The sequence below is a fragment of the Hyperoodon ampullatus genome (genome assembly GCF_949752795.1).
Source record: "Hyperoodon ampullatus genome assembly, chromosome: 2".
Lineage (NCBI taxonomy): Eukaryota > Metazoa > Chordata > Mammalia > Artiodactyla > Ziphiidae > Hyperoodon > Hyperoodon ampullatus.
Genome location: NC_136915.1, coordinates 183,933,465 through 183,958,802, shown reverse-complemented (window position 1 = coordinate 183,958,802; position 25,338 = coordinate 183,933,465). Strand labels below are relative to the sequence as shown.

The 25,338-nt window shown below is 34.2% G+C and overlaps 1 protein-coding gene across 2 annotated transcripts in view; it reads right to left on the bottom strand.

Moving 5' to 3' along the window:
- The window catches only part of USH2A (usherin), a gene marked incomplete at both ends in the record, with an annotated part of 756,807 nt that overhangs the window by 663,888 nt on the left and 67,581 nt on the right, over positions 1 to 25,338 (bottom strand). For both annotated transcript variants that reach the window (XM_079697601.1, XM_079697602.1), the window contains 5 exons: positions 6,036 to 6,129; positions 7,260 to 7,481; positions 7,950 to 8,134; positions 9,108 to 9,402; positions 12,656 to 12,719. In XM_079697601.1, the coding sequence (XP_079553727.1) occupies positions 6,036 to 6,129; positions 7,260 to 7,481; positions 7,950 to 8,134; positions 9,108 to 9,402; positions 12,656 to 12,719 (860 nt within the window). The remainder of the gene's footprint in view (positions 1 to 6,035; positions 6,130 to 7,259; positions 7,482 to 7,949; positions 8,135 to 9,107; positions 9,403 to 12,655; positions 12,720 to 25,338) is intronic.

Here is a 25,338-nt window from a genome sequence, read left to right as displayed (position 1 = left end):
ATATAATTCTAGGTTTGTTGGTTACTTTCTCTTTGCAATTCAGAAGTATTGTACTATTCCACTGTCTTCTGGCTTCTATTGTGGATTGAGATATCCAATGTCACAGTTTCTTATAAATTCAGATCTATAAATAATTTATCTTTTTCTCTGGTTACTTTTTAGTATCTACTCTTGGTCTTTGATGATCATCAGATTCATTATATCTTACCTATGTATTTTTTTCATAGTCTACTTAGGATTCAGAAGAATCATGCCATTCCTCAGCTTTGGACAATTATTTACCCTTATCCCCTTAAATATCATATTTCTTCATTTGTATATGTTCATCATCTCTATTTATTTCTTCTATAAAGCTGTCTCAATCTATCCCTTTGATCCTAACCTCTTTTTCACATTTTAAACTTGCATTTTAAAGACATTTATGTATATACCTATCTCAGGGAAACAAGTATAAGTGTTTTTCAAAGATTAATAATATCATCCACGTGTCAGATAGGAAATGAAATTCTTGACCTTGACTCACTAAATGTACATCTAATGGGGATTCTATAATACAAACTGCCAGAATGCTAGTTACATGAAAATGAATTAATTCATTAGTGTTACAAAACTATCATATAAAATGAAATACATTTACAGTAAAAAATTTCTGTGAGCAAACAGAAAACATAAGTAGTCATAAAGCTCAATGTGTAATAAAAATATGATACAAGTTAGTCATGATGACTCATACTTCTGGACTTCAGTGCTCTAAAGGAATACACTCTCTCAAATAACAGGAAATATTCATTTACATAAAAAGCAATGTAGAGTGTGATGCTGGCACCATTCAAATTATTGAATGGTAGGAAAGTTTATTATATAAAATGCTTTAAGCTGGCTCTGCTATTTATAATACTAACAAAAATGCATACTGATGGTGTGATTTTAGTTAAAATTCATAAAATCCATGATTAATGTTATAAAAGGGTCACAAATCAGAGCCACAGAATAAAGGAAGTATTCATGGTTCCTAATAAATTGCTCTGTGAATGCTTGACCACCCCTGCAGACAATGATGTCACACAATGATGAAATACTAGTTAAGTAGCCAACAAAGTGCCAGTGCTTGGCAGAGGCAGTGGTCAGCGCATCATTCTTGGCCCAGAGCCCTTGAAAGGTGCATGCAGCTATTAAAAGAAAATGAAAAATTCTAAGGATGCAAGTTTCAACGGATAACACTTTTCTTAAAGCTAGATTCTATCAATACTTGAACTCTTAGACCAGGTAAAGAAAGTGCCAGACAGGAGGAGAGAAGAAATAAGACCGATATTGTAGCTATGCCACCATGTTAGTTGACATAGACTAGTTAGTTCCATACACAAGCTTCCAATTCCTAGGTTGTATTCTGCCCCTGTGATCTTAACACATATTTTTTGATAGTCACAATGGACTTCCTGAGCAGGTGGACCAGAGGTACTTTATTACAATAAAGCTAATAATACAACTAGTTAGGAAATGATCTATAAAGTACAAAGGAGTTGTGGGGATGGGAGGTAGAAGCTGTCAACGACAAATTGGCACTTGCCATGGGCACTGGCCATCTACCTCCACAAGGATTAAATTACGTGCTGCTGCAGCTGCTGACTTTCAACACCCCCTGAAAGGAGTTCAGGTGGAGAGCAGCAATGAGGCACTCTGTGCTCTGGGAAAAATGGGTAGAACAGGTCTTCAGATAGATATTTTCAGGAGCCAATTTTAAGAGCCCAATTCTTGTATCTCCTCATATCTAAAAAAGCACTAAAATCCTTCACGGTGATGTCTGCTCCTCGTGACTAGTAGAGACCTTCTGTAAAAAAATATGTGCTTGACTGCATGTATTCTCACTTCAGCAAAATCACATATATACTGACCTTCCCCCCTACCTCTTTGGAGAAGTTTCTCAGAGCTATCTGAAATGCTGTCTCCCGGGCTGAAGTCCTCATTTTGCCCCAAATAAAACTTAACTCACAACTCTCATGTTGTGCATTTTTTAAGTTGACAAAGCCTATGTACCAAAATAACACATATTGAATAACTTCATGATATGAAATTTTAGAACAGGCAAAATTAATCTACAGTGACATTGAACAGATTGGTGGTTTCCTGGGATTGAGGTTTGGGAGGAGACATTGACTACGAAGGAACACAAAAGAGTGGGGAGAGGAAAACATTCTATATCTTGATCATGGTGGTTATTACATGAGGGGATACATTTGCCAAAACTCATCAAACTATACATTTTTAAATGGGTATATTCTATTATACACAAATTATACTTCAAGAAAGTTGATTTAAAAAGAAAAACAGTAGTTCTGCAAGATGTTCCCATGAGTCATATTTGGTAAAGGGGACAAGAAATCTCTTTGTATTATTTCTTACACTAGTATATGAATTTACAATTATCTCAAAAAAACATTTAAGTTAAAAATACATATAAGTGAAAATAATTATCCAAATAAAATAAAATTACTCATTTTAAAACAGGATCAAAATCATACGATCCATGCAAGTTCAATGCCATGTAATCCTGAAATCTACTTTCAAACATTCAACTCTACTCAAAAGTTTTTGAATAGTATCCAGTCTGTTGGGATTTGTTATTCCATAGATTAATCCTAAAATGGACCAGTAAATTAATTACTCACTGCTTCACTCATTTGGAGGGAAGAAATGTGGCAGTATGCAAAAACTATTCTCTATTAATGAAATATGCCATTCTTATTTATTGCATACATAATAAATTAAAGTCAAAGCCTTAAAATTGCCAATACCATACCAAAATATGTCAGAGTTCCCAGTCCAACAGCACTGAGGAGAGTCAGTGAGCCTCCTGAAGATAAATGCTTTAGGTTTCACAAAACATTTAAGAAAAAGTGTGCCTTTAAGTTCATCTTAGAATCAGTGGTGTTTTTGGTAATAGATTTTCTTGAGTTGTTTTTGGTTATTTGTTAGTTTTATAATTTTATGAATGGACAAAATAAATAGGAGCTATTAAGAAGACTCCCAATCCAGCTATACCCAAAATAATTAATCATGTATTCTGGCTACTAGTGTAAGTCTCAATGTTAGTGAGTTTTGTTTTCTAGGGTTCAGAAGCTTAAAAGTGTCTGAAGACAGGTAGTTAACATGAATGAGGTCACCTAGATATAAAGCTAAGGACAGTAGTAAATTTAGCAGCAACTGAACAGTGATAATGCTCTGAAGATGGTAATTGCTACCCTGAGTTAGCCAACTGTTGCCATGCGGAACATGGGCATAGTATTGGACTACTTTCTAATTAAGAGAACTCAGAGATGTAACCAAAAAAAAAAAGAAAGAAAGAAAGAAAAGTGAAAACTTTCGCTGGAAATTAAAGAAAAAAATATTTAAACACTGTTCCCACCTGAGGACCATCAGTTCCTAACATCAACTTTATAAACAACTAAAGAATGTTTCATACAGAAAATTCTCTAGAATGGCTACATATATGAACTTGCTTCTGAATTCACCATTCCATTCCTTTCCCCCGACTTCATTCATTTTCACTTCCGCTAAAAACACTTTCTCATAGGACTGACAATTGCCCAGAACTGGCATATTCTCAAATCTTACGTTTTCATCTATTTACCAAATGGCTGTAATATAATTCACAAAAGCCCTGTTTATTGAGTAATATTATTAATGGCTAGCATAATACTATGAAATTGAAGACATCCTTTTTGGATTATGTCCAGAACTTTAAAAAGAACATTGGTTCCAATAGGATATGAATGGCTTATACCAAAACTTATTATTTTAAAAAGTGGAACAACGTGAAAAGCATTTGAATAAATATATTTTCAAATTATTTTAAGACAACTTTTTCAGACCCCTAAGTCCCACATGCATTAAAATATCTAGAATGATAACAAAAGAGAAGCTCATGCTATGAATGCATTATAAAATCATTTTTTATTTTCAACACACCGTTGAAAATATCATAAGACTGAGAAATCATTCAACTTAACAGTCTATTTATTTTTTCCCTTCAGCTGCATTTGCCAAACTTTGGTAAGTGAATGATATTTGTTGCTTTTTTATTTATGGCTACATTCATGAATTATCAAAATATGACAGGAGGAAAATAACAGAAAAGTCAACTTTGAAACTTTTGTTCTCAAAAGGCACTTAGTGTCAAAACAAGAAGCATTAAAACATATTCTCAACCTAAGTTCTAGTTAATTATTTCACTAGTTCATAATCCAACAGTCACCACCTGAGACCAAGTCTGAAAATCCCAACTTGACTTCTGAAACCAATCCTAAGCCGTGATACATTTAATGGCTGTATTTTTAAGGGGAAGCATGAAATCACGCAAGAATCATAAAATATCAATCTAACTTAACCGTGAGCAGTTAAAGAGAGAAAAGGGGGAAAAAATGGAATGAGGCATGAAGAGGAAGAGAGATGGGGGTGAGGGCAGAGGAGAGGAACTAACTAGTCAAAATAAAGCAAGAGAAGCTCAGATAACAGCATATCAAATGAATGTATTAGCCAGTCCTCAGTTTGCATTTACTAGACAGATTCAGATCAAAGTGCCCTATTCAATTCATCCCAGAGCATTTTTTAGTTAGGTAATTAGTAGGTTTGGAGAGGAAGGGTGAGGTTAATGAAAGAAATCACTGACTGCCAGGAAAGAAGTGTCTATCTTAAAGGATTAAAAGGAGAAGACACTAAGAAAAACCAAATAAATGTCACTTTAAAATCAAGAACAAATCAAAATCCCCAAAATTTAAACACACAATTATGGCTGAATAAAGAGTGAGTCAATCAAGTTAATCCAATTAATTTCCTTTCTGCAACAATATGATAAGCCATACAATGAAACATTACAATCAATGTTTTTTCAAAAGATTTGTTTTCATGACATACTAATCAAATCAAACACAAAGCCTCCACCTGAGATTTAGAAATACTGTTCTAATCATTATTTTAATAAATTTAAAGTTATTTTTACACTTAATTCTTTAAGTGCCTAGATTTTTGTCCATGCCATGAGGTAGGCCTCGAACTTTATTTTCTTACAAATTGGCAGCCAATTGCTTCAAACACCATTTACTGAAGACTCCATACTCTTAACTTTTATTTTTGGTATAATTGTTACTGCTGCTGTAACCCTCTTTCATATGAGCTGTTACTGATGTTTATGCTGAATATTTCTAACAAATCTGTCTCAAATTTTTTTCATTTATCTCTTATTCCTAAAGATGTAGCTAAATTTCCACTTCAACTAAGAAACTTACCCTGATGATCATAGACAAGCTAAAATAATGTAATTTCTAAGTAATTTTACTGTAGATTTTCAAATTAACTACTTAAAATTCCTGATATCAGTAATGAATTAAACTTGATTGATGCAAGTACATAAAGATCTCTCTATATACCTTTGCACAAATTTCCCCTTTAGGTGTAGTAATGTGACCCTTTTTTTTTTTTAGTGTCATCTATTCAGATACCTTAAAAATTGTTTTATAAAATATGATAAACATGATAATGCTGATGAAACAAAGATGAAAAAAGAAAGGAAAAAGAAAATCTCTGGGTTTAGTTATTAGCTGTTATTTCTCCCTTAGAGTATTTTTAAATGAAATTTTCAAATTTATTGATGGCTTTAATTTTTCTCTATGAAAAAGTTTTCTGAAATAATTAACATTTTAAGTTCATATCAATTTATTTATTTATTTTTTTTTTTTGCGGTACGCAGGCCTCTCACTGCTGTGGCCTCTCCTGTTGCGGAGCACAGGCTCCGGACGCGCAGGCTCAGTGGCCATGGCTCATGGGCCCAGCTGCTCCACGACATGTGGGATCCTCCCAGACCGGGGCATGAACCCATGTCCCCTGCATCGGCAGGTGGACTCTCAACCACTGCGCCACCAGGGAAGCCCAATTTACTTTTATTCATACCCAGAAATTAGACCAAATCAAGTTTAAGAAATTTATATTCAACATCCCAACCCCTCTTTTTTGAGATTTCCATGCATAAACAGAGAACTCACATGAAGTCCTTCAGTGAAACTTTCCCGAGAGCAGAGGCATCTATAGGGCTGGCTTTTCGTGTCACAGTTATCAGCATGACCACAGCACTGACACCTGTGAACATGAGCATCAGACAACTCCTTAGAAACACCAGCTCAATCATGAATATATTTAAAGACCTACATATATATATATATATATCTCCACTATGTGAATCCAACAAGGGAGACAAATGTGTTAATCAACACAAAAATTAGTTTCTCTTTAATCATGTGTATATTCATAACAGTTTTAAATTAACTTAAGTATGGGAAGGATTGTCATTAATATCCTAACCACATTGACCATGAAGGTAATTTTCAAGCCCATCTTGGGTTGTTCACACCTGTATTAACCATGTGACAAACCTGCCAAGAAAAGGCATTTACTGAAACTACTGAAAACACAGTTAAGACTATACAGTTCAGAATAAACTGGAAAATAAAGTTAACAAATTCCAATTTTTTCCCCAAAATTAGATGGTGAAAATTTAATAGTATTAGTTTTTCATTGTGCTATGACTTAACAAATAACACTTACATGTTGATATTCTGATGTGTTTTGAAAGATGTTCTTTATTCACAAGATATATCATTCTTCTAGCACAAACCAATTTTAAATATTGTCTATATATGCACAATTTCCATACTAGGGTGTATGCTGCCTCCTAGTTCTCCAGCTATTCATTTGTTTAAATTTGTTCTCAATTAGATCAGATATCTATAAATTACTTAGAGTATATGAGATTTCTCCTTTAAAGGAAAACAGATATTCCTCATAAAACTGTGAATTGTGGACTCAGGGAGACCAAGCCCAGCACTTATAAACTAGCTGGTACAATAGTAACTCTAAATCTAGCTCCTGCTCTTTGATTTCAAGAATACTTGAAAATTATAGTCCAGAACAAACCAAGCAAGATATTTGGTACATATTTTCTAAGTTGGATTCATAGTATCATAACTTCTAAACCAAAGAGCTTTTGAAAATTGATTTTATAACAATGTGATATTATGTACAGCAAACACTCGCATACAAACCTCCCCACAAAATCTTAAGAGTATGAAACCAATTCAGTACATGAAGATTAGAATCTGGCTTGCTCTAAAATGTTAGTTAATGTATTTTAAAATAAGTATGACCAAAGTCTAATTAGAAACAATATTCATAATGAAAAGCACACTCAAAACCTTGGTAATGAACACTACCTTCCAGTGATGGTGATTTCATTGACCCCGTAGTATCTGTGTCTGGGGCTGACAGAAGTCTCAGTTGTATGGTACTGTCCATGGAAATGAAGTCGTACTTGTGTGGCCTTTACAAACTCTTGAAGAGATGGGGTATTATAGAAATTATTGTATCCAGGACGATGATTTGGTCCAGGTGTTAGGATGTTAAAGGTGACATTACCACGGGAATATGGAGTAAAACTGTTGATGAAATTTGAAATCATAAGATATTCATATTTTTGACAAAACAAAAATCACAATACAATATGAATAATAGCTTAAATTCTTCATGCTGGGAGAACAAACATATTCCATATATTTCATATACAAATAATATAAGAGCATTACAGAAAAATATAGTAAAACATTTCCTTGAGGACATAATAAAAATCCTATTAATATAGATAACTTGGTAGGCAACTTGAAAATCAATTTTAAAGCACAAGTGAGACTGTAAACAAGAGATACTCTAAAGTTTTACAAGAATTTTAAACATTGTTTAAAATTCAATTTAGGGAGGAGTCCTAGAAAAATCTGCCTTAAGAAAGTTGGTGGTAGAAGGAAGTCTCTAACAACCTGGTTAGCTTACATGTAGATTACTACTGCTCATTAGTCTCTTAAAATTAACTCCTAAATACATTCAAAGACAATCATTTAAAATATTCATACTTGGGAAGCTGAAGACAGTTGACAGAATCAGAATTTTCCAATTCTCCATTGTTTTTCATTCCAAAAGTGCTGCAATTTCTAGCAAAATACTGCCAATCCTCCCAGTCTAGGCTGTCGTCTTTCTTCCTTTGAATCCTTATTGCTGTTGGTTGTGGACTAGAGAACTGAATGATGATGTAAAACACCTGAAAATGGATGTTAATTATTGTCACTGAAGTTTTAAGTTTGACCCATCAGTATAAATCATGGAATTGTTAGATTCAAATATAATAGCTTACTTCCTTATAATGATAATTACCAAGTATTTATTAGATATCCAGAAATTCCATAGCCATATAGTAAAGGCCACACATTCTATAATTGCATATATGTCCCTCTTCTCAAGAATTTTATAAATTAAGGTGGAAATCATTATTAAGTTTGTTATAAAGATGAAAAAAGAACATTACTTATATGAAATAATTGTTATATATTTCTTCTTAAGTAGTAATTTAAAATAAGGACCTCAGTTTTTACTAATTTGTGCTACTTAATATTGAAAAAATGTTTCAATATTTCATATAATTTTGACACAAATCTCTAATTTTTCTCTAAAAAATTAGGTAGGTCCTACATACCTTCTTTGAAATATTTTTATTTCATACATTATAATACACTACTTTAATAAGTTAATGGTCAATTGCCTAATTCAGTTTTCACTTTATAGTTGAATTGTGTTCCCAAATAGATGTGTTCAAGTACTAACTCTTGGTACTTGTGAATGTGACCTTATTTGAAAATAGGGTCTTTGCAGATGTAATTAAGTTAAGGGTCTCAAGGGGAGATAATCCTGGACGTCGGATGGTCCTCATGAGAGAAGAAAGTGAAAGAATTGACATACACCCGGAAACAAGGAAGAAGGCCATGAAAAAAGAAAGTAGAGATTGGAGTTATGCTGCCATGAACCAAGTAATGCCAGGAGCCACCAGAACCTGGAAAAGGCAAAGAAGGATTCTTCCCCAGGGTCTTTAGAGGGAGCATGGCCCTGTCAACACCTTGATCTCATAATACTGATATTCAGAACTATAAGAAATTTCTGTTGTGTAAAGCCATTCAATCTGTGGTCATTTGTTGAAGCCACCACAGGAAACTAACACACATCCCACTGTTTCAAATTACCTGATACTGTCCATTTTCCAAATCTATTGAAATAGTCACTCCTTGATTAAGCTGGGTCATGTTTGTAAACACATGGGAAAGCCATGAAGTACCAATATTGTTATCATTGACAAAAGAAAGAGGATGGGCTTCAGGATTCAGCCGTAACACCCTATTATTGGTTGTGTCTTCTGCATCATTAGGAACACAGTACCGCTGTTCCAAACGAGGAACCCGAGGGTGGCTGCCAGGGCAACGGCAATGTGACTGGGTATGCAATCTGGGCAGATCTCCAGAGAAAACTTCCTGAATCTCTCTGTGGGAGTCAAGAAGCAGACGGTAAGGACCAAATGGCTCAACAGTCACAGATCTTCTAAGAGGTGTTACCAATGTCTATCACTATTTTGTTTTGATTTGCAGCCATTTAGCTTTAATAATTTTCTAAACAGAACATAAAATCAAAGTCATTCCTGGCCAAATAAACATACTCATTCTCAGAAAATGGATATCAAAAACATCAGTACATTTTTTTAAATGAAGTATAGTTGATTACAATGTTGTGTTAATTTCTGCTGTACAGCAAAGTGATTCAGTTATACATGTACCTACATTCTTATTTATATTCTTTTCCATGATGGTTTATCACAGGATATTGAATATAGTTCCCTGTGCTATACAGCAGGACCTTGTTGTTTATCCATCCTATATATAATAGTTTGCATCTGCTAACCCCAAACTCCCACTCCATTCCTCCCCCACCCCACTTGGCAACCACAAGTCTATTCTCTGTGTAAAAACAGTACTTTCTTAAGTGTTAACTTTGTACATCAAGAAGCATGAACAAGTCCTTGACTGATTATCAAGATATTTATTAAGATATAGTATTTTACTGGGCTTATTTGTAATAAAAAGAAAGGCAACATTAACTTAGGTTGTTAAGCTGACTTACCACTGAGAGCGAACAATAATGTATTGAAAATAATGAGAGTTATAGATAGGGTCTCTCATTTATCCATGGGAAAGCAGTAAGAAAATAAGTATCATTTTATCTGCTGCTGTTTTAGGCAAAGGGACTGAGGCCAAGACCATTTGTCAATGGTTTCCTGTGACTCATCAGTACAGATTCTGGCACCCTAAGATGCTTCAATGGCTTCAGATCATATGGCCACTGCCAACAGTCAAAGAAGAATGCCAGTTTCAGGCAGATATATTTAATTTTTCCATTAAGGGCAACGTACTGATCTAGAGCAGAATCAATCATTCTATTTATAGGCATTCTTCCACATAGCACCTTTCCAGACATTTCAGATAGGCCAACACCAATAACCCAGGTCTAAGTAGAGAGACCAGACTTCTCTCCAACCCCACTGAAGGCAGTAGAGGAGGTAGGAAGCTTTTTCATTCACTAAATCGCATAAAGGCACACCTTCTTCTTTAAATCTCATTCATAGTTTTCAATTGATATCACATGTTGCATGGGGCCAAAAGTGACCATCCAGTGAGACCTTTATCTCAGGGAAATCTTTATTTGCAATGCTGCTCATCAGAATTTTAGACAAAGGTGATTTAAAAGATGGTGAGGCTAGTGGCAGTAAATCTCCCCGACTGTGTTTCAGTGGTAAAGCATCCTATATTTAGGCATCACTAGACTATATAGACTAATAAAAAAATGTGTATATTGCTAATGGACATACCACTGACCACTGCAGCACCACAAGAGCAATGCTTTTCAACTTTACAAGAGCTAGTCCTGTCATTTGGAAATTCACCATACTAATCTACATTTCCCTTAAAGAAATAGGAATAAACATCCTTCTTTTTGAATTGACTAAGAGCAACTCATCCATACAACAATTTACTATTATATCATCAAATCATAACTTGGGAAACAAATTTCAGAGGATGTCTCAGGCAGAATTTCACTTGAACTTTCTGAACAGAATGGAAGCCTACATGTCTTGAAAAATGCCTAAGAAAGATTTCCCACCTATTCTCAAGATGAGGAAATACTTCATTAAATATAGTCCAAGTCTACATAATTATTTGTTCACTGGAAATAGAAATATATAACAATACTTCAAATTACTCACTTTTCTTGTCTCCAAGTCTAATAGCCCAGTCTCTTGAGATTTTTCCATATATCAAAATAATTAATCATTTCCATTGTTCTACATTCTCTAGCACTTACAAATTCAGCAAAGCAATTTTAAAAGGCAGATATAGAAGTTTCTTTTTTTAATTTGAATTTTATTTATTTATTTATTTTCATAAGCAGGTTCTTATTAGCTTTCTATTTTAAACATATTAGTGTATATATGTCGATCTCAATATCCCAGTTCATCCCACCACCACCACCCTTCCACCCTGCTTTCCCCCCTTGGTGTCCATATGTTTGTTCTCTACATCTGTGTCTCTATTTCTGCCTTGCAAACCGGTTCATCTGTACCATTTTTCTAGATTCCAAATATATGCATTAATATATGATATTTTTCTCTTTCTGACCTACTTCACTCTGTATGAAACTTGAAAGCTTTTGCACAGCAAAGGAAACTATAAACAAGATGAAAAGACAACCTTCAGAATGGAAGAAAATATTTGCAAACGAATCAATGGACGAAGGATTAATCTCCAAAATATATAAACAGCCCATGCAGCTCAATATTAAAAGAAACAAACAACCCAATCAAAAAATGGGCAGAAGACCTAAATAGACATTTCTCCAAAGAAGACATACAGGTGGCCAAGAAATACATGAAAAACTGCTCAACATCACTGATTATTAGAGAAATGAAAATCAAATCTACAGTGAGGTATCACCTCACACCAGTTAGAATGGGCATCATCAGAAAATCTACAAACAACAAATGCTGGAGAGGGTGTGGAGAAAAGGGAACACTCTTACACTGCTGGTAGTAATGTAAATTGATACAGCCACTATGGAGAACAGTATGGAGGGTCCTTAAAAAACTAAAAATAGAATTACCATATGACCCAGCCATCCCACTACTGGGCATATACCCAGAGAAAACCATAATTCAAAAAGACATATGCACCCCAATGTTCACTGCAGCACTATTTACAATAGGCAGGTCATGGAAGCAATCTAAATGCCCATCAGCAGACGAATGGATAAAGATGTGGTACATATATACAACTGAATATTACTCAGCCATAAAAAGGTCATTTGTAGAGATGTGGATAGACCTAGAGATTATCATACAGAGTGAAGTACAGCAGTTTCTTAAGTATCAGAAACAACTTCATACAGAACATTTAAACAAATGTATCCCAAATTCTATAATACAACTTGTTCAAAAGTCTAGTTTTCTTAGAAGAAATCCTTTGTACAGAATTTGATCAATTTTATATTATGAGGAGTTACCCCATAGAATAGCACTAGTGAATAACGACCATAGACTAAGCCACAGCAAACACGGTAAACATCAATTAGATGATGTTTCCCAAATACTGTAAAGATGGAAAATGCTGTAATCTTCATGATACTCTTACTTAAATGAATTAATCATTTATCCTTACACTTCAGGTATAAAGTTTTATGATCTGCTTACCTGTTTGTAAGTGCCACTTGGTATAATCGAAAATCTTGCATTCTTCCAACAAATTGCTCTAAACCTGCAAAATACATATATGTATATAATATGAGAAGTCTCAGTTTACCAAGTAATGGTTGACAAATGTTCAAGTGAAATTCTTTTAAAGCTATGAAACGTTTTGATTATATTAGTTTCAGGCGTACAGCATTATAATTCACCATCTGTATACAGTACAAAGTGGTCACAACCACAAGTCTAATTACCATCCATCACCATATGAGTTGACACACTTCATCAGTTTCATCCACTCCTAACCACCTTCCCCTCTGGTAACCACTAAACTGTTCTCTGTACTGATGGGTTTGTTTGTTTTTATTTGTGCATTTGTTTTGGTTTTTTTAGATTCCACATATGAGTGAAATTATACAGTATTTGTCTTTCTCCTTCTGACTTATTTCACTTAGCATAATACCTTCAAGGCTCATCCTTGTTGCCACAAGGATGGATTTCATTCTTTTTTATGGCTGAGTAGTATTCCATTATATATATATATATATGTGTATGTATATATATATAGGCATCTCTTGAATATGTAGACTAATAAAAAGAATGTCACACACAACACACCCCACATCTTCTTTATCCATTCATCAATTGATGGAAACAGGTACACAGGTCGTTTCCATATCTTGGTTATTGTAAATAATGTTACAGAGAACATAGGGGCATGCACATCTTTTCAAATTAGTGTTTTCATTATCTTCAAATAATACTTAGAAGTGGAAGAACTGGGTCATATGGTAGTTCTAGTCTTAATTTTTTGAGGATTTCCATAGTGGTTGCACCAATTCACAATCTCACCAACCCAGAAAAAGGTTCCCTTTTCTCCACCTCCTCTCCACAGTTGTTATTTCTTATCCTTTTGATAATAGCCATTCTAACATGTATGAGGTGATATCTCATTACAGTTTTGTTTTGCATTTCCCTAATAATTAGTGATGCTGAACATCATTTCATGTGCCTGTTGGCCATCTGTATGTCTTTGGGAAAATGTCTATTCATATCCACTACCTACTTTTTAATTGGGTTGTTATTAGTTATAAAACTAATAGAGTTTTAAGGAATGTCTGATCTATCTTTGCTGCAGCTTTTTGGTGGTGCTTCGGAGGAACCTGGGGCAGAGTGAGGTTATGGCAGATGAATAAAAGATGTAGAGTAGAATTAGCACACCAAATAGTCCGAGACGCTGATCTCAGAAGCAGCAGGAGATGAATGAGCAAAGGAAGATGGGACTCAGGGACATAAAAAGAGTAAGTGTCTATGTGTGAGTTTGTGTGAGTGTGCATTTAATCTTTCTTCTTATAATTATATTAAAGGCTGTAGTTAAGAAAATAACAATATTTCATATATGTATATTTCTTTATGAATCTAAAGGTTTCCATTTGATACATTCTAAGAAAAAGTATATCTGTAGGCCCCCTCTCCACTTCTCTGCCTCAGTTTTCCACACACCCCACAACCCAAAGCCCAAAGAAAACAATGCTTGATGCAGCCTAATGCTCTGACTTTCCTGTTAGGAAAGTTCCTCTATCCTTTGTCTAGAAATAGGCAATTGAGGCAAGTGCAAACTAATTATTATTTAAAGCAGTGTTATGAAGAAATAACAACAATAAACAAACAAAAAAACCCACTCTATTAAAATGTCATAGAAATCTTTAGATTTCCAACACAAATTGCTTTAAAATTTATAATTAGTGAAAAGAAGAAAGAAAACATTGTGCACAGTTCATTTGACAAATTGGCCATCCAGGAAATTTGGTAAATTGCCCTGGATCAAAGAGCTGAAGCTAAGCAAGGTAGGAAATGATATAATGAAGGATACACCTTTCTTGGACATAGAGGAAAGACAGGAAGAATAGGTGTGAATACATTTAAGTCATTGTGGTTTTGTTTGAAGAGTAGGGAAGACAAACAGGAAAATCACTCCTCATGGTATGAATTTTCTTTCTGAGGAAGAGGTAATGTCTGCCTGGAATGAAGGAAGTTGGATCTGTCCCCTATTTATTTCTTCACCTTCACCTACCCCACTCACACCCAGCCCTTCTCCCCCAGCATCCTTCATACGCCATATGGTGCAGGTCTACAGACTACCTGTAGTACTCCACAAGGACCAAGGTCTCTCAGCCCTAAGGTTTTGCACATGATTTTGCCTCTACTTCCAAAAAACATAGGCACAACACTCTTTGACATAAATCACCTCAAAATATTTTTTGACCTACCTCCTAGAGTAATGAGAATAAAAACAAAAATAAACAAATGGGACCTAATTAAACTTAAAAGCTTTTGTACAGGAAAGGTAACCATAAACAGATGAGAAGAGAACACTCAGAATGGGAGAAAATATTTACAAATGAAGCAACTGACAAAGGATTAATCTCCAAAATATACAAACAGCTCATGCAGCTCAATATCAAAAAAACAAACAACCTAATCAAAATATGGGCAGAAGATCTAAATAGACATTTCTCTAAAGAAGACATACACATGGCCAAAAATCACATGAAAAGATGCTCAACATCACTAATTATTAGAGAAATGCAAATCGAAACAGAATCATGGCTTTAAATTATCAGGTTGGATTCATTCTTTTATGCATTCATTGACTCAACAAATGTTTACTGGGAACCGTTTACATGCCAGGAACTTTCATGGGTTTCAGGAATATATCAGTTAACAAAACAGGCACAAAAGAAACTCACACAAACTAACAAACAAACAAAAGAAACTTGCTTTTATGGAGCTTGCATTCAGGCAACTAGATTAATATAATGAGTAATTTTTGTAGTATATTAAAACAAGATAAATGCTATGAAAAATGGGAAAAATAAGAGCAGCTTGGAGAGCATGGCTGGACTTTAATTTGGATAGTATGTTAAAGAGAGGTCTCATTGAGAACACGGTATGACAGTGGAAAGGGAACAATCATATATATAAATCATGGCAAAATATTCCAGACAGCAGTCATTGAGTGCACAGGCCTAAGGCAGTATGCTTGGCATATGAGAAGAACTGCAAGAAGCCAGCATCTTGGAGCAGAATAAGAGAAGTGAGGCTATTGGAAGATTAGGTCAGACAATTAACTGGCTGCCACGGGTAGGGCGGTGGGGTGGGGGGGAAATTGGGTTCAAATTGTGAAAAGCCCTGTAGCCTATTGTAAGGACTTCAGTTTTTATTGTATATGAAAGAGGAAGTCACTGGAGAGTTCAGAGTAGAGAGTGACATGAACGTTAATTTATTCCAAAGTGTTAAAAGTAGAATATACAGGGCTTCCCTGGTGGCACAGCTGTTAAGAATCCACCTGCCAATGCAGCAAACACGGGTTTGAGCCCTGGTCCAGGAAGATCCCACATGCCACAGAGCAAGTAAGCCTGTGCGCCGCAACTACTGAGTCTACTCTCTAGAGCCCATGAGCCACAACTACTGAGCCCGTGTGCCACAACTACTGAAGCCCATGTACCTAGAGCCTGTGCTCTGTAACAAGAGAAGCCACTGCAATGAGAAGCCCACACACCGCAACGAAGAGTAGCCCCCACTCACAGCAAAGAGAGAAAAGCCCTCGTGCATCAAGGGAGACCCAACGCAGCCAAAAAAAACCCCAAAAACCAGCAGCCCTGAAAAAATTACATATATATAAAAAAAGTAGAATATAGGATGACAAGAGTAGAAGCAGTGAGACCAGTAAGGCTATTACAGTCATCCAAGAGAGAGACAATGGTAGTCAGACGGGGGTATAGAAGTAGAGGTGTACATCTCAATACTGATAAATTTGAATTCTCTTCCTATATTTTAGTAATAGTTAAAGGGAAGCTTTGCTGCAGAGGGACTATGAAATCTATTTTATCACCTATAAAATAAAAGGCCTAGGCTTTATGACCTTTAAAAACCATTTTAGTTTTAAATTTTGGAATCTGAACATAAAACAATCACATCTTCTACTACAGAATTCATATTTGAAGGGAATTTTTTAAGTTAAAAAAGTTCTCTAAAGACCTAGAGTTAATGTGAATCATCCACTCCAAACAGGAGAATTATGATTTGACTTTGGGGGAGAATATCATAAAATATTTCAAGGACACAGTCTTTAGAGTGAATTTTACTTATTCCTTTGCTAGTTGCCAACTTTTTGACAACAGATATTCAGTGGAAAAGACATTTCATAAAGAGATTCTTCTTTGAAAAATATTCATGTGGTAAAGACAGGTCTAAATTATAAAAATTGATCAAGTAAATAGGTATGAACCATACCAGAAAGCCCTCATAGTTGTCTATTTAGAAAATATGTAATCACTGGTAAGAAGCAGTACAGCCACATTATGATTGGTGGCACAGCAAAATTAGTTAAATAGGAAAACTCTGAGTAAATAATCTAATATATAAATCAACATAAAAACAGTTTTGCTATAAGGCTAATTTTTTAAAACGTCACAACAATTTGAAAGGAAGACATAAAATTGCCTTTATTCATGGGTAATATAATTGTCTCCTAGGAAATCCCAGTGAATTTACACAAAAGCTACTAGAAGTAATAAAGAAATTTAGCAATTTTATGAGATACAACTTGAATGTATAAAAATCAATTCAACTTCTATACACTAGTGATGAAACACTGGAAATGAAACTTTTTAAAGTAACATTTATATTAGCCCCCAAACATGAAATACTAGTTATAAATCTAATAAAGCATGGCAGTGTCTGTTGATAAAAGTGCGAGATAATGATGAAATAAATTACAGGATGTCCTCAGGAATGGCAGAGTAAGAACAACTGAAAATTCTGCCATAAAAGCAATGATAACACTAGCAAAGAATGTCAAATCCAGTTTTCTAAAATGATGGAAATTGACCAAAGGTTTGCAACAATCCAGGGAGTATTTTCCCCCCTATGGGTGAATAATAGTAAGAATATCATGTTTTGTGGCATTTTAACTTTCTCTATTCCTATCCTCCTCTCTATCACTCAGCAGTTAATCTTGAAATCGGATATTCTACAATCACAGTGAAAAACAGCAGCCTAGCATCCACTGGAGGAATGAGAATGGGATTGGAGCTCTTTCAAAGCCCCAACCTCAGAAAACTGTCATTATGTAATCTGTCTAGCAGTACTCTAAAATTCCCACAAGTATGGCTTGTACTGACTCAGAGTTTGCCCAGCGGAAATAGTCATTTCTTTAGGATGTTTGTTGAAAATAACCAGTGGCAACTGCTTAACATTACAGTTGCCTAAGGCAGCAATAACAGCTGGGGAAAACAACAAACAAACAAAAAAAGGTAAAAGGAAAGCTGAGAAATGACATGTCCATAAGGGGCTTTGCAAAGTTCCAACATATTCCCAGAAATCTAGAAGGCCATGATCATGCAAAGGGGTGTGTGTACACACAGGGACATGTGCATTCCCAAGAGACATCTGAGAAGAACCTAAACTCTCACCTCCTTTTGACCTTGTGGTTCTGCTCAAGCAGCAAATGGTGACTGAAGAAGAGTGCTCATCTGTCTGACTGAATGTTAAAGGTATGCGGCAACACACTAACAGAGCCCTCAAAAAAGGCTAAAAAATGTTATTGGCTCTAGAAATTTATGAAATTCTCTGTTCCATCATTAACTCAGCACTAAGCTAACTGGACAGAGATTTTAATGACCACGTATGACAAAAATACATATTTTATGTAACTTGTTTAGGAAAGTCACTAAGCAAGCGAACAGCAGCAAACAAAAGTCCTGAGGAGAAAAAGACTCTGATTTCTATATTTGCTACACTATATTATTTAAAATGTCCAGTTTTCAACAAAAAAATTATGACACATGCAACGAAACAAGAAAGCATGGCTGATACACAGTTGGGGGGAAGTGGCCATAGAAACTGGGCCAATTAAAATCCCATACATTAAACTTACTAGATAAATACTTCAAATCAACTATTTAAATATGTTCAAAAAACTAAAGGAAACCATATCTAGAGAACTAAAGGAAAGTATGAGAATGATGCCTCAGCAAATAGAGAAGATGAGTAAAGAGACAGAAGTTATAAAACGAAGAATTCACTAAAGGAGCTCAACAACAGGTACAAATGGGTAGAAAAAACAATCTTAAAGGTCAACTGAGATTATCTAGTCTGAAGAATAGAAAGAAAAAAATACAAAGAATTAAACAGAACCTCATGGACCTGTGGGATTCCCATCAAGTGTACAAACATAAGCCGAATAGTGATCCCAGAGAAGAGGTAAAGAAAGGAGCAGGAAGAATATTTAAAAGAAATAATCACTAAACCTCCTCAAATTTGATGAAAACCATAATCTACACATCCAAGAAACTCAATGAACTTCAAGAAGGATAAATTCAGAGATCTGTACCTAGGTATATCATAATCAAACTGCTGAAATAAAAAGAGAAAATTATGAAAGCAGCAAGAGAGAAATGATCCATCTCATACAATGAATCTTCAGTAAGATTGACAACAGATTTCTCATGAGAAACCATGGCGGACAGAAGGTAGTGAGATGACATATTTAAAGCACCGAAAGAAAAAAAGACTGTCAACAAAAATTCTCTTTCCTATAAAACTATTCTTTAAAAATGCAGGACAAATTAAGACATTCCAAGGTAAACAAAAACTGAGCGGATTTATGACTTATAGACCTAATTTACAAGAAGTACTAAAGGAAATCTTTAGGCTGAAATGAAAGGACACTAGACAATAGTTCTAATGCACATAGAGAAATAAAGAGCACTTTTAAAAGTAACTACACAATAAATATAAAAGATTATATAAATATTTCATTTATAATTCTTTTTTTTCCTGATTAAAAAGAGAATTGAATAAAGCAATAATTATAAATCTGTGTCGATGGGCATCTAACAACACAATTTGAATGACAATAACAAGGGGGAGGAAAACAAACAAAATATAGGCACAGAGTTTTTGTATACTATTGAAATTAAGTTGGTATTAATTCAAACTAGGTTATTATAATTTAAGATGTAACTGTGATAACCTGAGAAACTACTAATAAAATAAAATATATAGTAAAAGAAATGGCAAGGGGATTAAAATGGTACACTCAAAAACATTTATTTAACACAAAAGAAAAGAGTAATGGAGAAACAGAGGAATAAAAAAGACGTAAGACATAGAAAACAAACAGCAAAGTGACATTACAAAGGTAACTATCCTATCAGTAATAGCATTAAATGTAAATGGTTTAAATCACTCTGATAAAAAAATGAGATATTGGCAGAATGGAAAAACAAACTACAAATATGATTCAACTATATGTTTTCTACAAGAGACAAGCTCAAAGAAACAAATAGTTTGAAAGCTAAAAAATAGCAAAAAAGAATACATATAAATCACATAAACTATAACCAAACACATTCCCAATAACCAATAGGTCAAAGAGGAAATTACAAGAAAACCAGGAAATCCTTGAGACAAATAAAAATGAATATAAAACATATCACACTTCATGAGTTTCAGGTAAAACACTGCTTAAAGGGAAATGTATAGCTATAATCATCTATATTAAAGAAGAAAGTTATCAAATCAATAGCCTAATCTTCTACCTTAAGAAACTAGAAAGAAGAAAGGAAACACAATCCAAAGCAATCCAAAGGAAGGAAGTTATAAAGATTAGACACAAATGAAATAAAGGGAAAACGAGCAAAATCAAAAATTGGTTTTTTGAAAAGGTCAACATATTTGACAAATCTTCAGCTAGATGGACAAAGAAAAAAGAAGAGAAGAATCAAATTATTAATATCAGGAATGAAAGAGGGGACATTACAACTGACCTTACAGACATAAAAAGATTATAAGAGAATCCCATGAACAATTTATGCTAAAATTAGATAATCCAGATCATACAGACCAATTTCTAGAAAGATACAAACTACTGAAATTGACTCAAGAAGAAATAGACATCATCACCAAAAAACTACCAGAACGCATCAATGAATTCAGTAAAGATTCAGGTTACAAAATTAATATACAGAAATCTGTTGCATTTCTATACACTAACAATGTTAAAATGACCATACTACCCAATCTACAGATTCAATGCAATCCCTGTCAAAATACCAGTGGCATTTTTCACAGAAAGAGAACAAATAATTCTAAAATTTGTATGGAAACACAAAAGACCCTGAATAGCTAAAACATTCTTGAGAAAGACCCAGAGGTGTCATGCTCCCTGATTTCAAACTATACTGCAAAGCTACAGTAACCAAAACAGTATAATACTGGCACAAAAACAGACACATAGATCAATGGAACAGCATAGAAAGCCCAGTGAATATGGACTTATATGGGCAATTACTCTATGAAAACGGAGGAGGCAATAATATACAATGGGAAAAAGACAGTCTCTTCGACAAATGGTGTTGGGAAAACTGGACAGCTAGATGCAAAAGAATCAAAGTGGACTACTATCACATTACGCACAAAAATAAATTCAAAATGGATTAAAGATTTATATGTAAGACCTAAGACCATAAAACTTCTAGAAGAAAACATAGGTATTTGCTCTTTGACGTTGGTCTTCATAATATGTTATTGGATATGTCTCCTTGGGTAGGGGAAACAAAAGCAAAAATAAACAGGACTATATCAAACTAAAAAGTTTTTTCACAGAGCAGGAAACTATCAGTAAAACGAAAAGGCCACCTAGTGAATGGGAGAAGGTATTTGCAAATGATATATCTGATAAGTGGTTAATATCAAAAATATATAAAGAACTCATACAATTCAACAACAAAAGAACAAACAACCTGACTGAAAAATGGGCAGAGAATCTAAACATTTTTCCAAGGAAGATACACATACACAGATGGCCAACAGGCAGATGAAAAGATGCTCAACATCACTAATCATCAGGGAAATGCAAATCAAAACCACAATGCGATATTACCTCACACCTGTCATAAAAACTATTATCAAAAAGACAACAGGGGCTTCCCTGGTGGTGCAGTGGTTGAGAGTCCGCCTGCTGATGCAGGGGACACGGGTTCATGCCCTGGTCTGGGAGGATCCCACATGCCGCGGAGCGGCTGGGCCCGTGAGCCATGGCTGCTGGGCCTGCGCATCCGGAGCCTGTGCTCCGCAGTGGGAGAGGCCACAACAGTGAGAGGCCCGTGTACCGCAAAAAAAAAAAAAAAAAAAAAAAAAGACAACAAATAACAAGTGCTGGCAAGGACGTGGAGAAAAGGAGAACCCATGTGTACTGTTGGTGGGAATGTAAATTGGTGCAGCCACTATGGAAAACAGTATGGAGATTTCTCAAAAGATTAAAAATAGAACTACCATATGATCTAGCAATACCATTCCTCAGTATTTATCCAAAGAAGCATAAACACCAATTAGAAAAGATGTATGCACCTCTATATTCATTGTAGCGTTACTTACAATAGCCAAGATATGGAAGCAACCAAAGTGTGCATCAATAGACGAATGGATAAAGAATATGTTGTGTACACACACACACACACAAATAAAATCCTGTCATTTGCAACGACATGGATGGACTTAGAGGGTATTATGCTTAGTGAAATAAGTCAGACAGAGAAAGGCTAATAATGTATGATTTCACTTAAATGTGAAATCTAAAGAAACAAAACAAGTGAACAAACATAATAAAACATAAACAGAGTTATAGATACAGATAACAAATAGGGGTTTGCCAGTGGTGGGGGGGGCAGGAGGGGGAAAGAAATAGGTGAGGGAGATTAACAGGTACAAAATTCCAGTTGCAAAATAAATGAGTCACAAGTATGAAATGTACAGTGTAGGGAATATAGTTAATAACTATGTAATATCTTTGCATGGTGACATATGGTAACTGATTTATTGTAGTGATCAGTTTGAAATACACAGAAATTTTGAATTAATATGCTGTGTAACAGGAACTAACATAGTGCTATAGGTCTATTATACTTCCAAAAAATAACAAACAAACTTACAGAAAAAGAGATCAGATTTGTGGTTACCAAAGGTGGAGATGGGGTGGAGGGAGGGGGAAGTGGATGCAGTCAAAAAGTATGAACTTCCAGTTATAAGATAAATAAGTACTAGTGATGTAATGCACAACATTATAAATATAATTAACACTGCTGTATGTCATATACAAAAGCTGTTAAGAGAGTAAATCTCAAGAGTTCTCATCAGAAGAAAAAACTTTTTTTCTATTTCTTTACTTTTATACCTGTATGACATGATGGATGCTCACTAAAATTATTGTGATAATCACTTCATGATGTATGTAAATCAAATCATTATGTTGTGTACCTTAAACTTATACAGTGCTGTATGTCTATTATATTTCAATAAAACTGGAAGAAGAAACAATAAAAACAAAGAAAATTGATAGTAAATGAAAAAAGAAGAAATAGACATTCTGGATAGTGATAATAAAAAAGAGATTCATTTAGTAAAAAAAAGTTTTTCCACAAAGAAAATCCAGGATCGACGTCTTCACTGAATTCTTATAAACATTTAAAAGAGGAACAATGTCAATCCTTCACAAACTCTTTCAAAAAACAGAAAAAGTAGAAACACTTCCCAAATAATTCTATGAAGTTTCTTACCCTGATACCAAAACCAATAAAGACATTACAAGTAAAGAAAGTTACACATCAAAAAAATCTTCATAAAATACTAGTAAACAAAGTATAACATCATAAATAAAGGATTATACACCACAAGCAACTGGGATTTATCCTAAAGATTCAAGGCGGGTTCAACATGTGAAAACCAAATAATGAACAATATGATAGAATAAAGGACAAAAACAAATGATCATCTCCATAGGTGCAGAAAAAAGCATTTGTCAAATTCCAACATTCTTTCATTATAAAAACAATAAACATTGAAAAAATAGAAATTCCTCACCTGAGAAAGGGAATTTATAAAAATCAACAGCTAACATCACACTTGAAGGCAAAACACTACTCTCCCCCTATGTTCAGGAACAAGACACCAACATCCACGTTTACCACTTCTAGTAAATATTGTTCTGGAGGTATTAGCCTCCAGGGCAATTAAGCAAGAAAAAGAAAAGGCTTCCAGATTAGAAAGGAAGAAGTAAAACAAATGTGTACAAGAAGAAACATACAATATGTTAACTATGAAATTTCCTAAATTATAAAAAAACAATACTTAACATGGAAACAAATACATAATATATGCTTTTATTCATAAAATGGAATATTAATAGGGCAGCTAAAATGAATGAACCAGACCTCAAAATTTTAAATTCTCAAAAACTATTTTTATGAAAAAGCCAAGGTGAAAATACACTATAAAGCCACTTATGTAAATTTTAACAACATGAAGACAATAGCATATATATTATTTAAGTATACTTATAAGCATATTAGGTTGAAATAGTTAATATCTGACAATTTTTAGTCTGTAAAAATGGCAATTTTATATGGTTCAACCTTATAATAAAGGTATAAAAAAGACATGAGAATATTAATTGTAAATACAGAATAGGAGAGGGGGATCTTCAAGAATCTTTAAAAATTGTTTAAGTACATTTTGATATTTCAAGGTCATAAATCTCCATTACCTGGAAAAAAACACTGATGTAAGGAAAAATTTCTAAATTATTTTAGAAAGTTAGATGTTACTAAAAATGCTCAAGTCAAACAAAAGGAAATAGCAACAAGTTATTAAGACTAGATCGGTCCTTGTGAACAAAAAAATTTTAGAATTGGAACTAGAAGTATAGTGATTGGCATAGTTGCTTTTAAATAGAGGTACCCACCTACAGGCTAAAAGAATTAAAGATAATTACTGTAAATTTTTGGAAAAAATATCTGGTATAATATCACACTGAGAATCTTCATTTTTTTATAAATTATTTTTTTATTGTTTTATTTTTTTTAACCTCTTCATTGGAGTATAATTGCTTTACAGTGCTGTGTTAGTTTCTGCTGTATAACGAAGTGGATCAGCTATACATATACATATATCCCCATATCCCCTCCCTGTGCGCCTCCCTCCCACCCTCCCTATCCCACCCCTTTAGGTGGTCACAAAGCACGAAGCTGATCTCCCTGTACTATGCAAATGCTTCCCACTAGCTATCTATTTAACATTTGGTAGAGAATCTTCATTTTTGAAAATAACAAAGCTTAAAGACTGAGCATTTTGACAATACCATTAATAGGCTGATAGAGGTAAGAAACAAACTGCCAATGCGGTAGAATAGAATCTGCGTCCATTCCACAAAGACTTAGACAATGGCTTTTCCTCATTTCTATCAAAAGTTCAAATTGAAATTAAAATTATGCATGATGGGGTTAGGTTAATTATCTGATCTCTAATCAGTCTGACACAAAAGAAAACATTTCACTCTGAAACAAATTACAAAAACAAATCATAAAAATCTAGAACTTCAAAATATGATGGCTCTAGAATGGAGAGTCAAAGGAGCTTGTTCATTTATTTTTTAATGCTCACAATGGTAAGGATTTTATGCCAGAAAATTTAGAATGTGTTTTCTGTTTCTGTTATGTTCGTGTTGCTTTTAGGTATCAATAGCAAAAAGATAAGAATACACTCCAGCTGTCATGGAACCATAAAAAGGAAAATAAAGTTCTAAATAACAGTATCGTTGCAGACAACAATAACAAAAAGCACAAGCA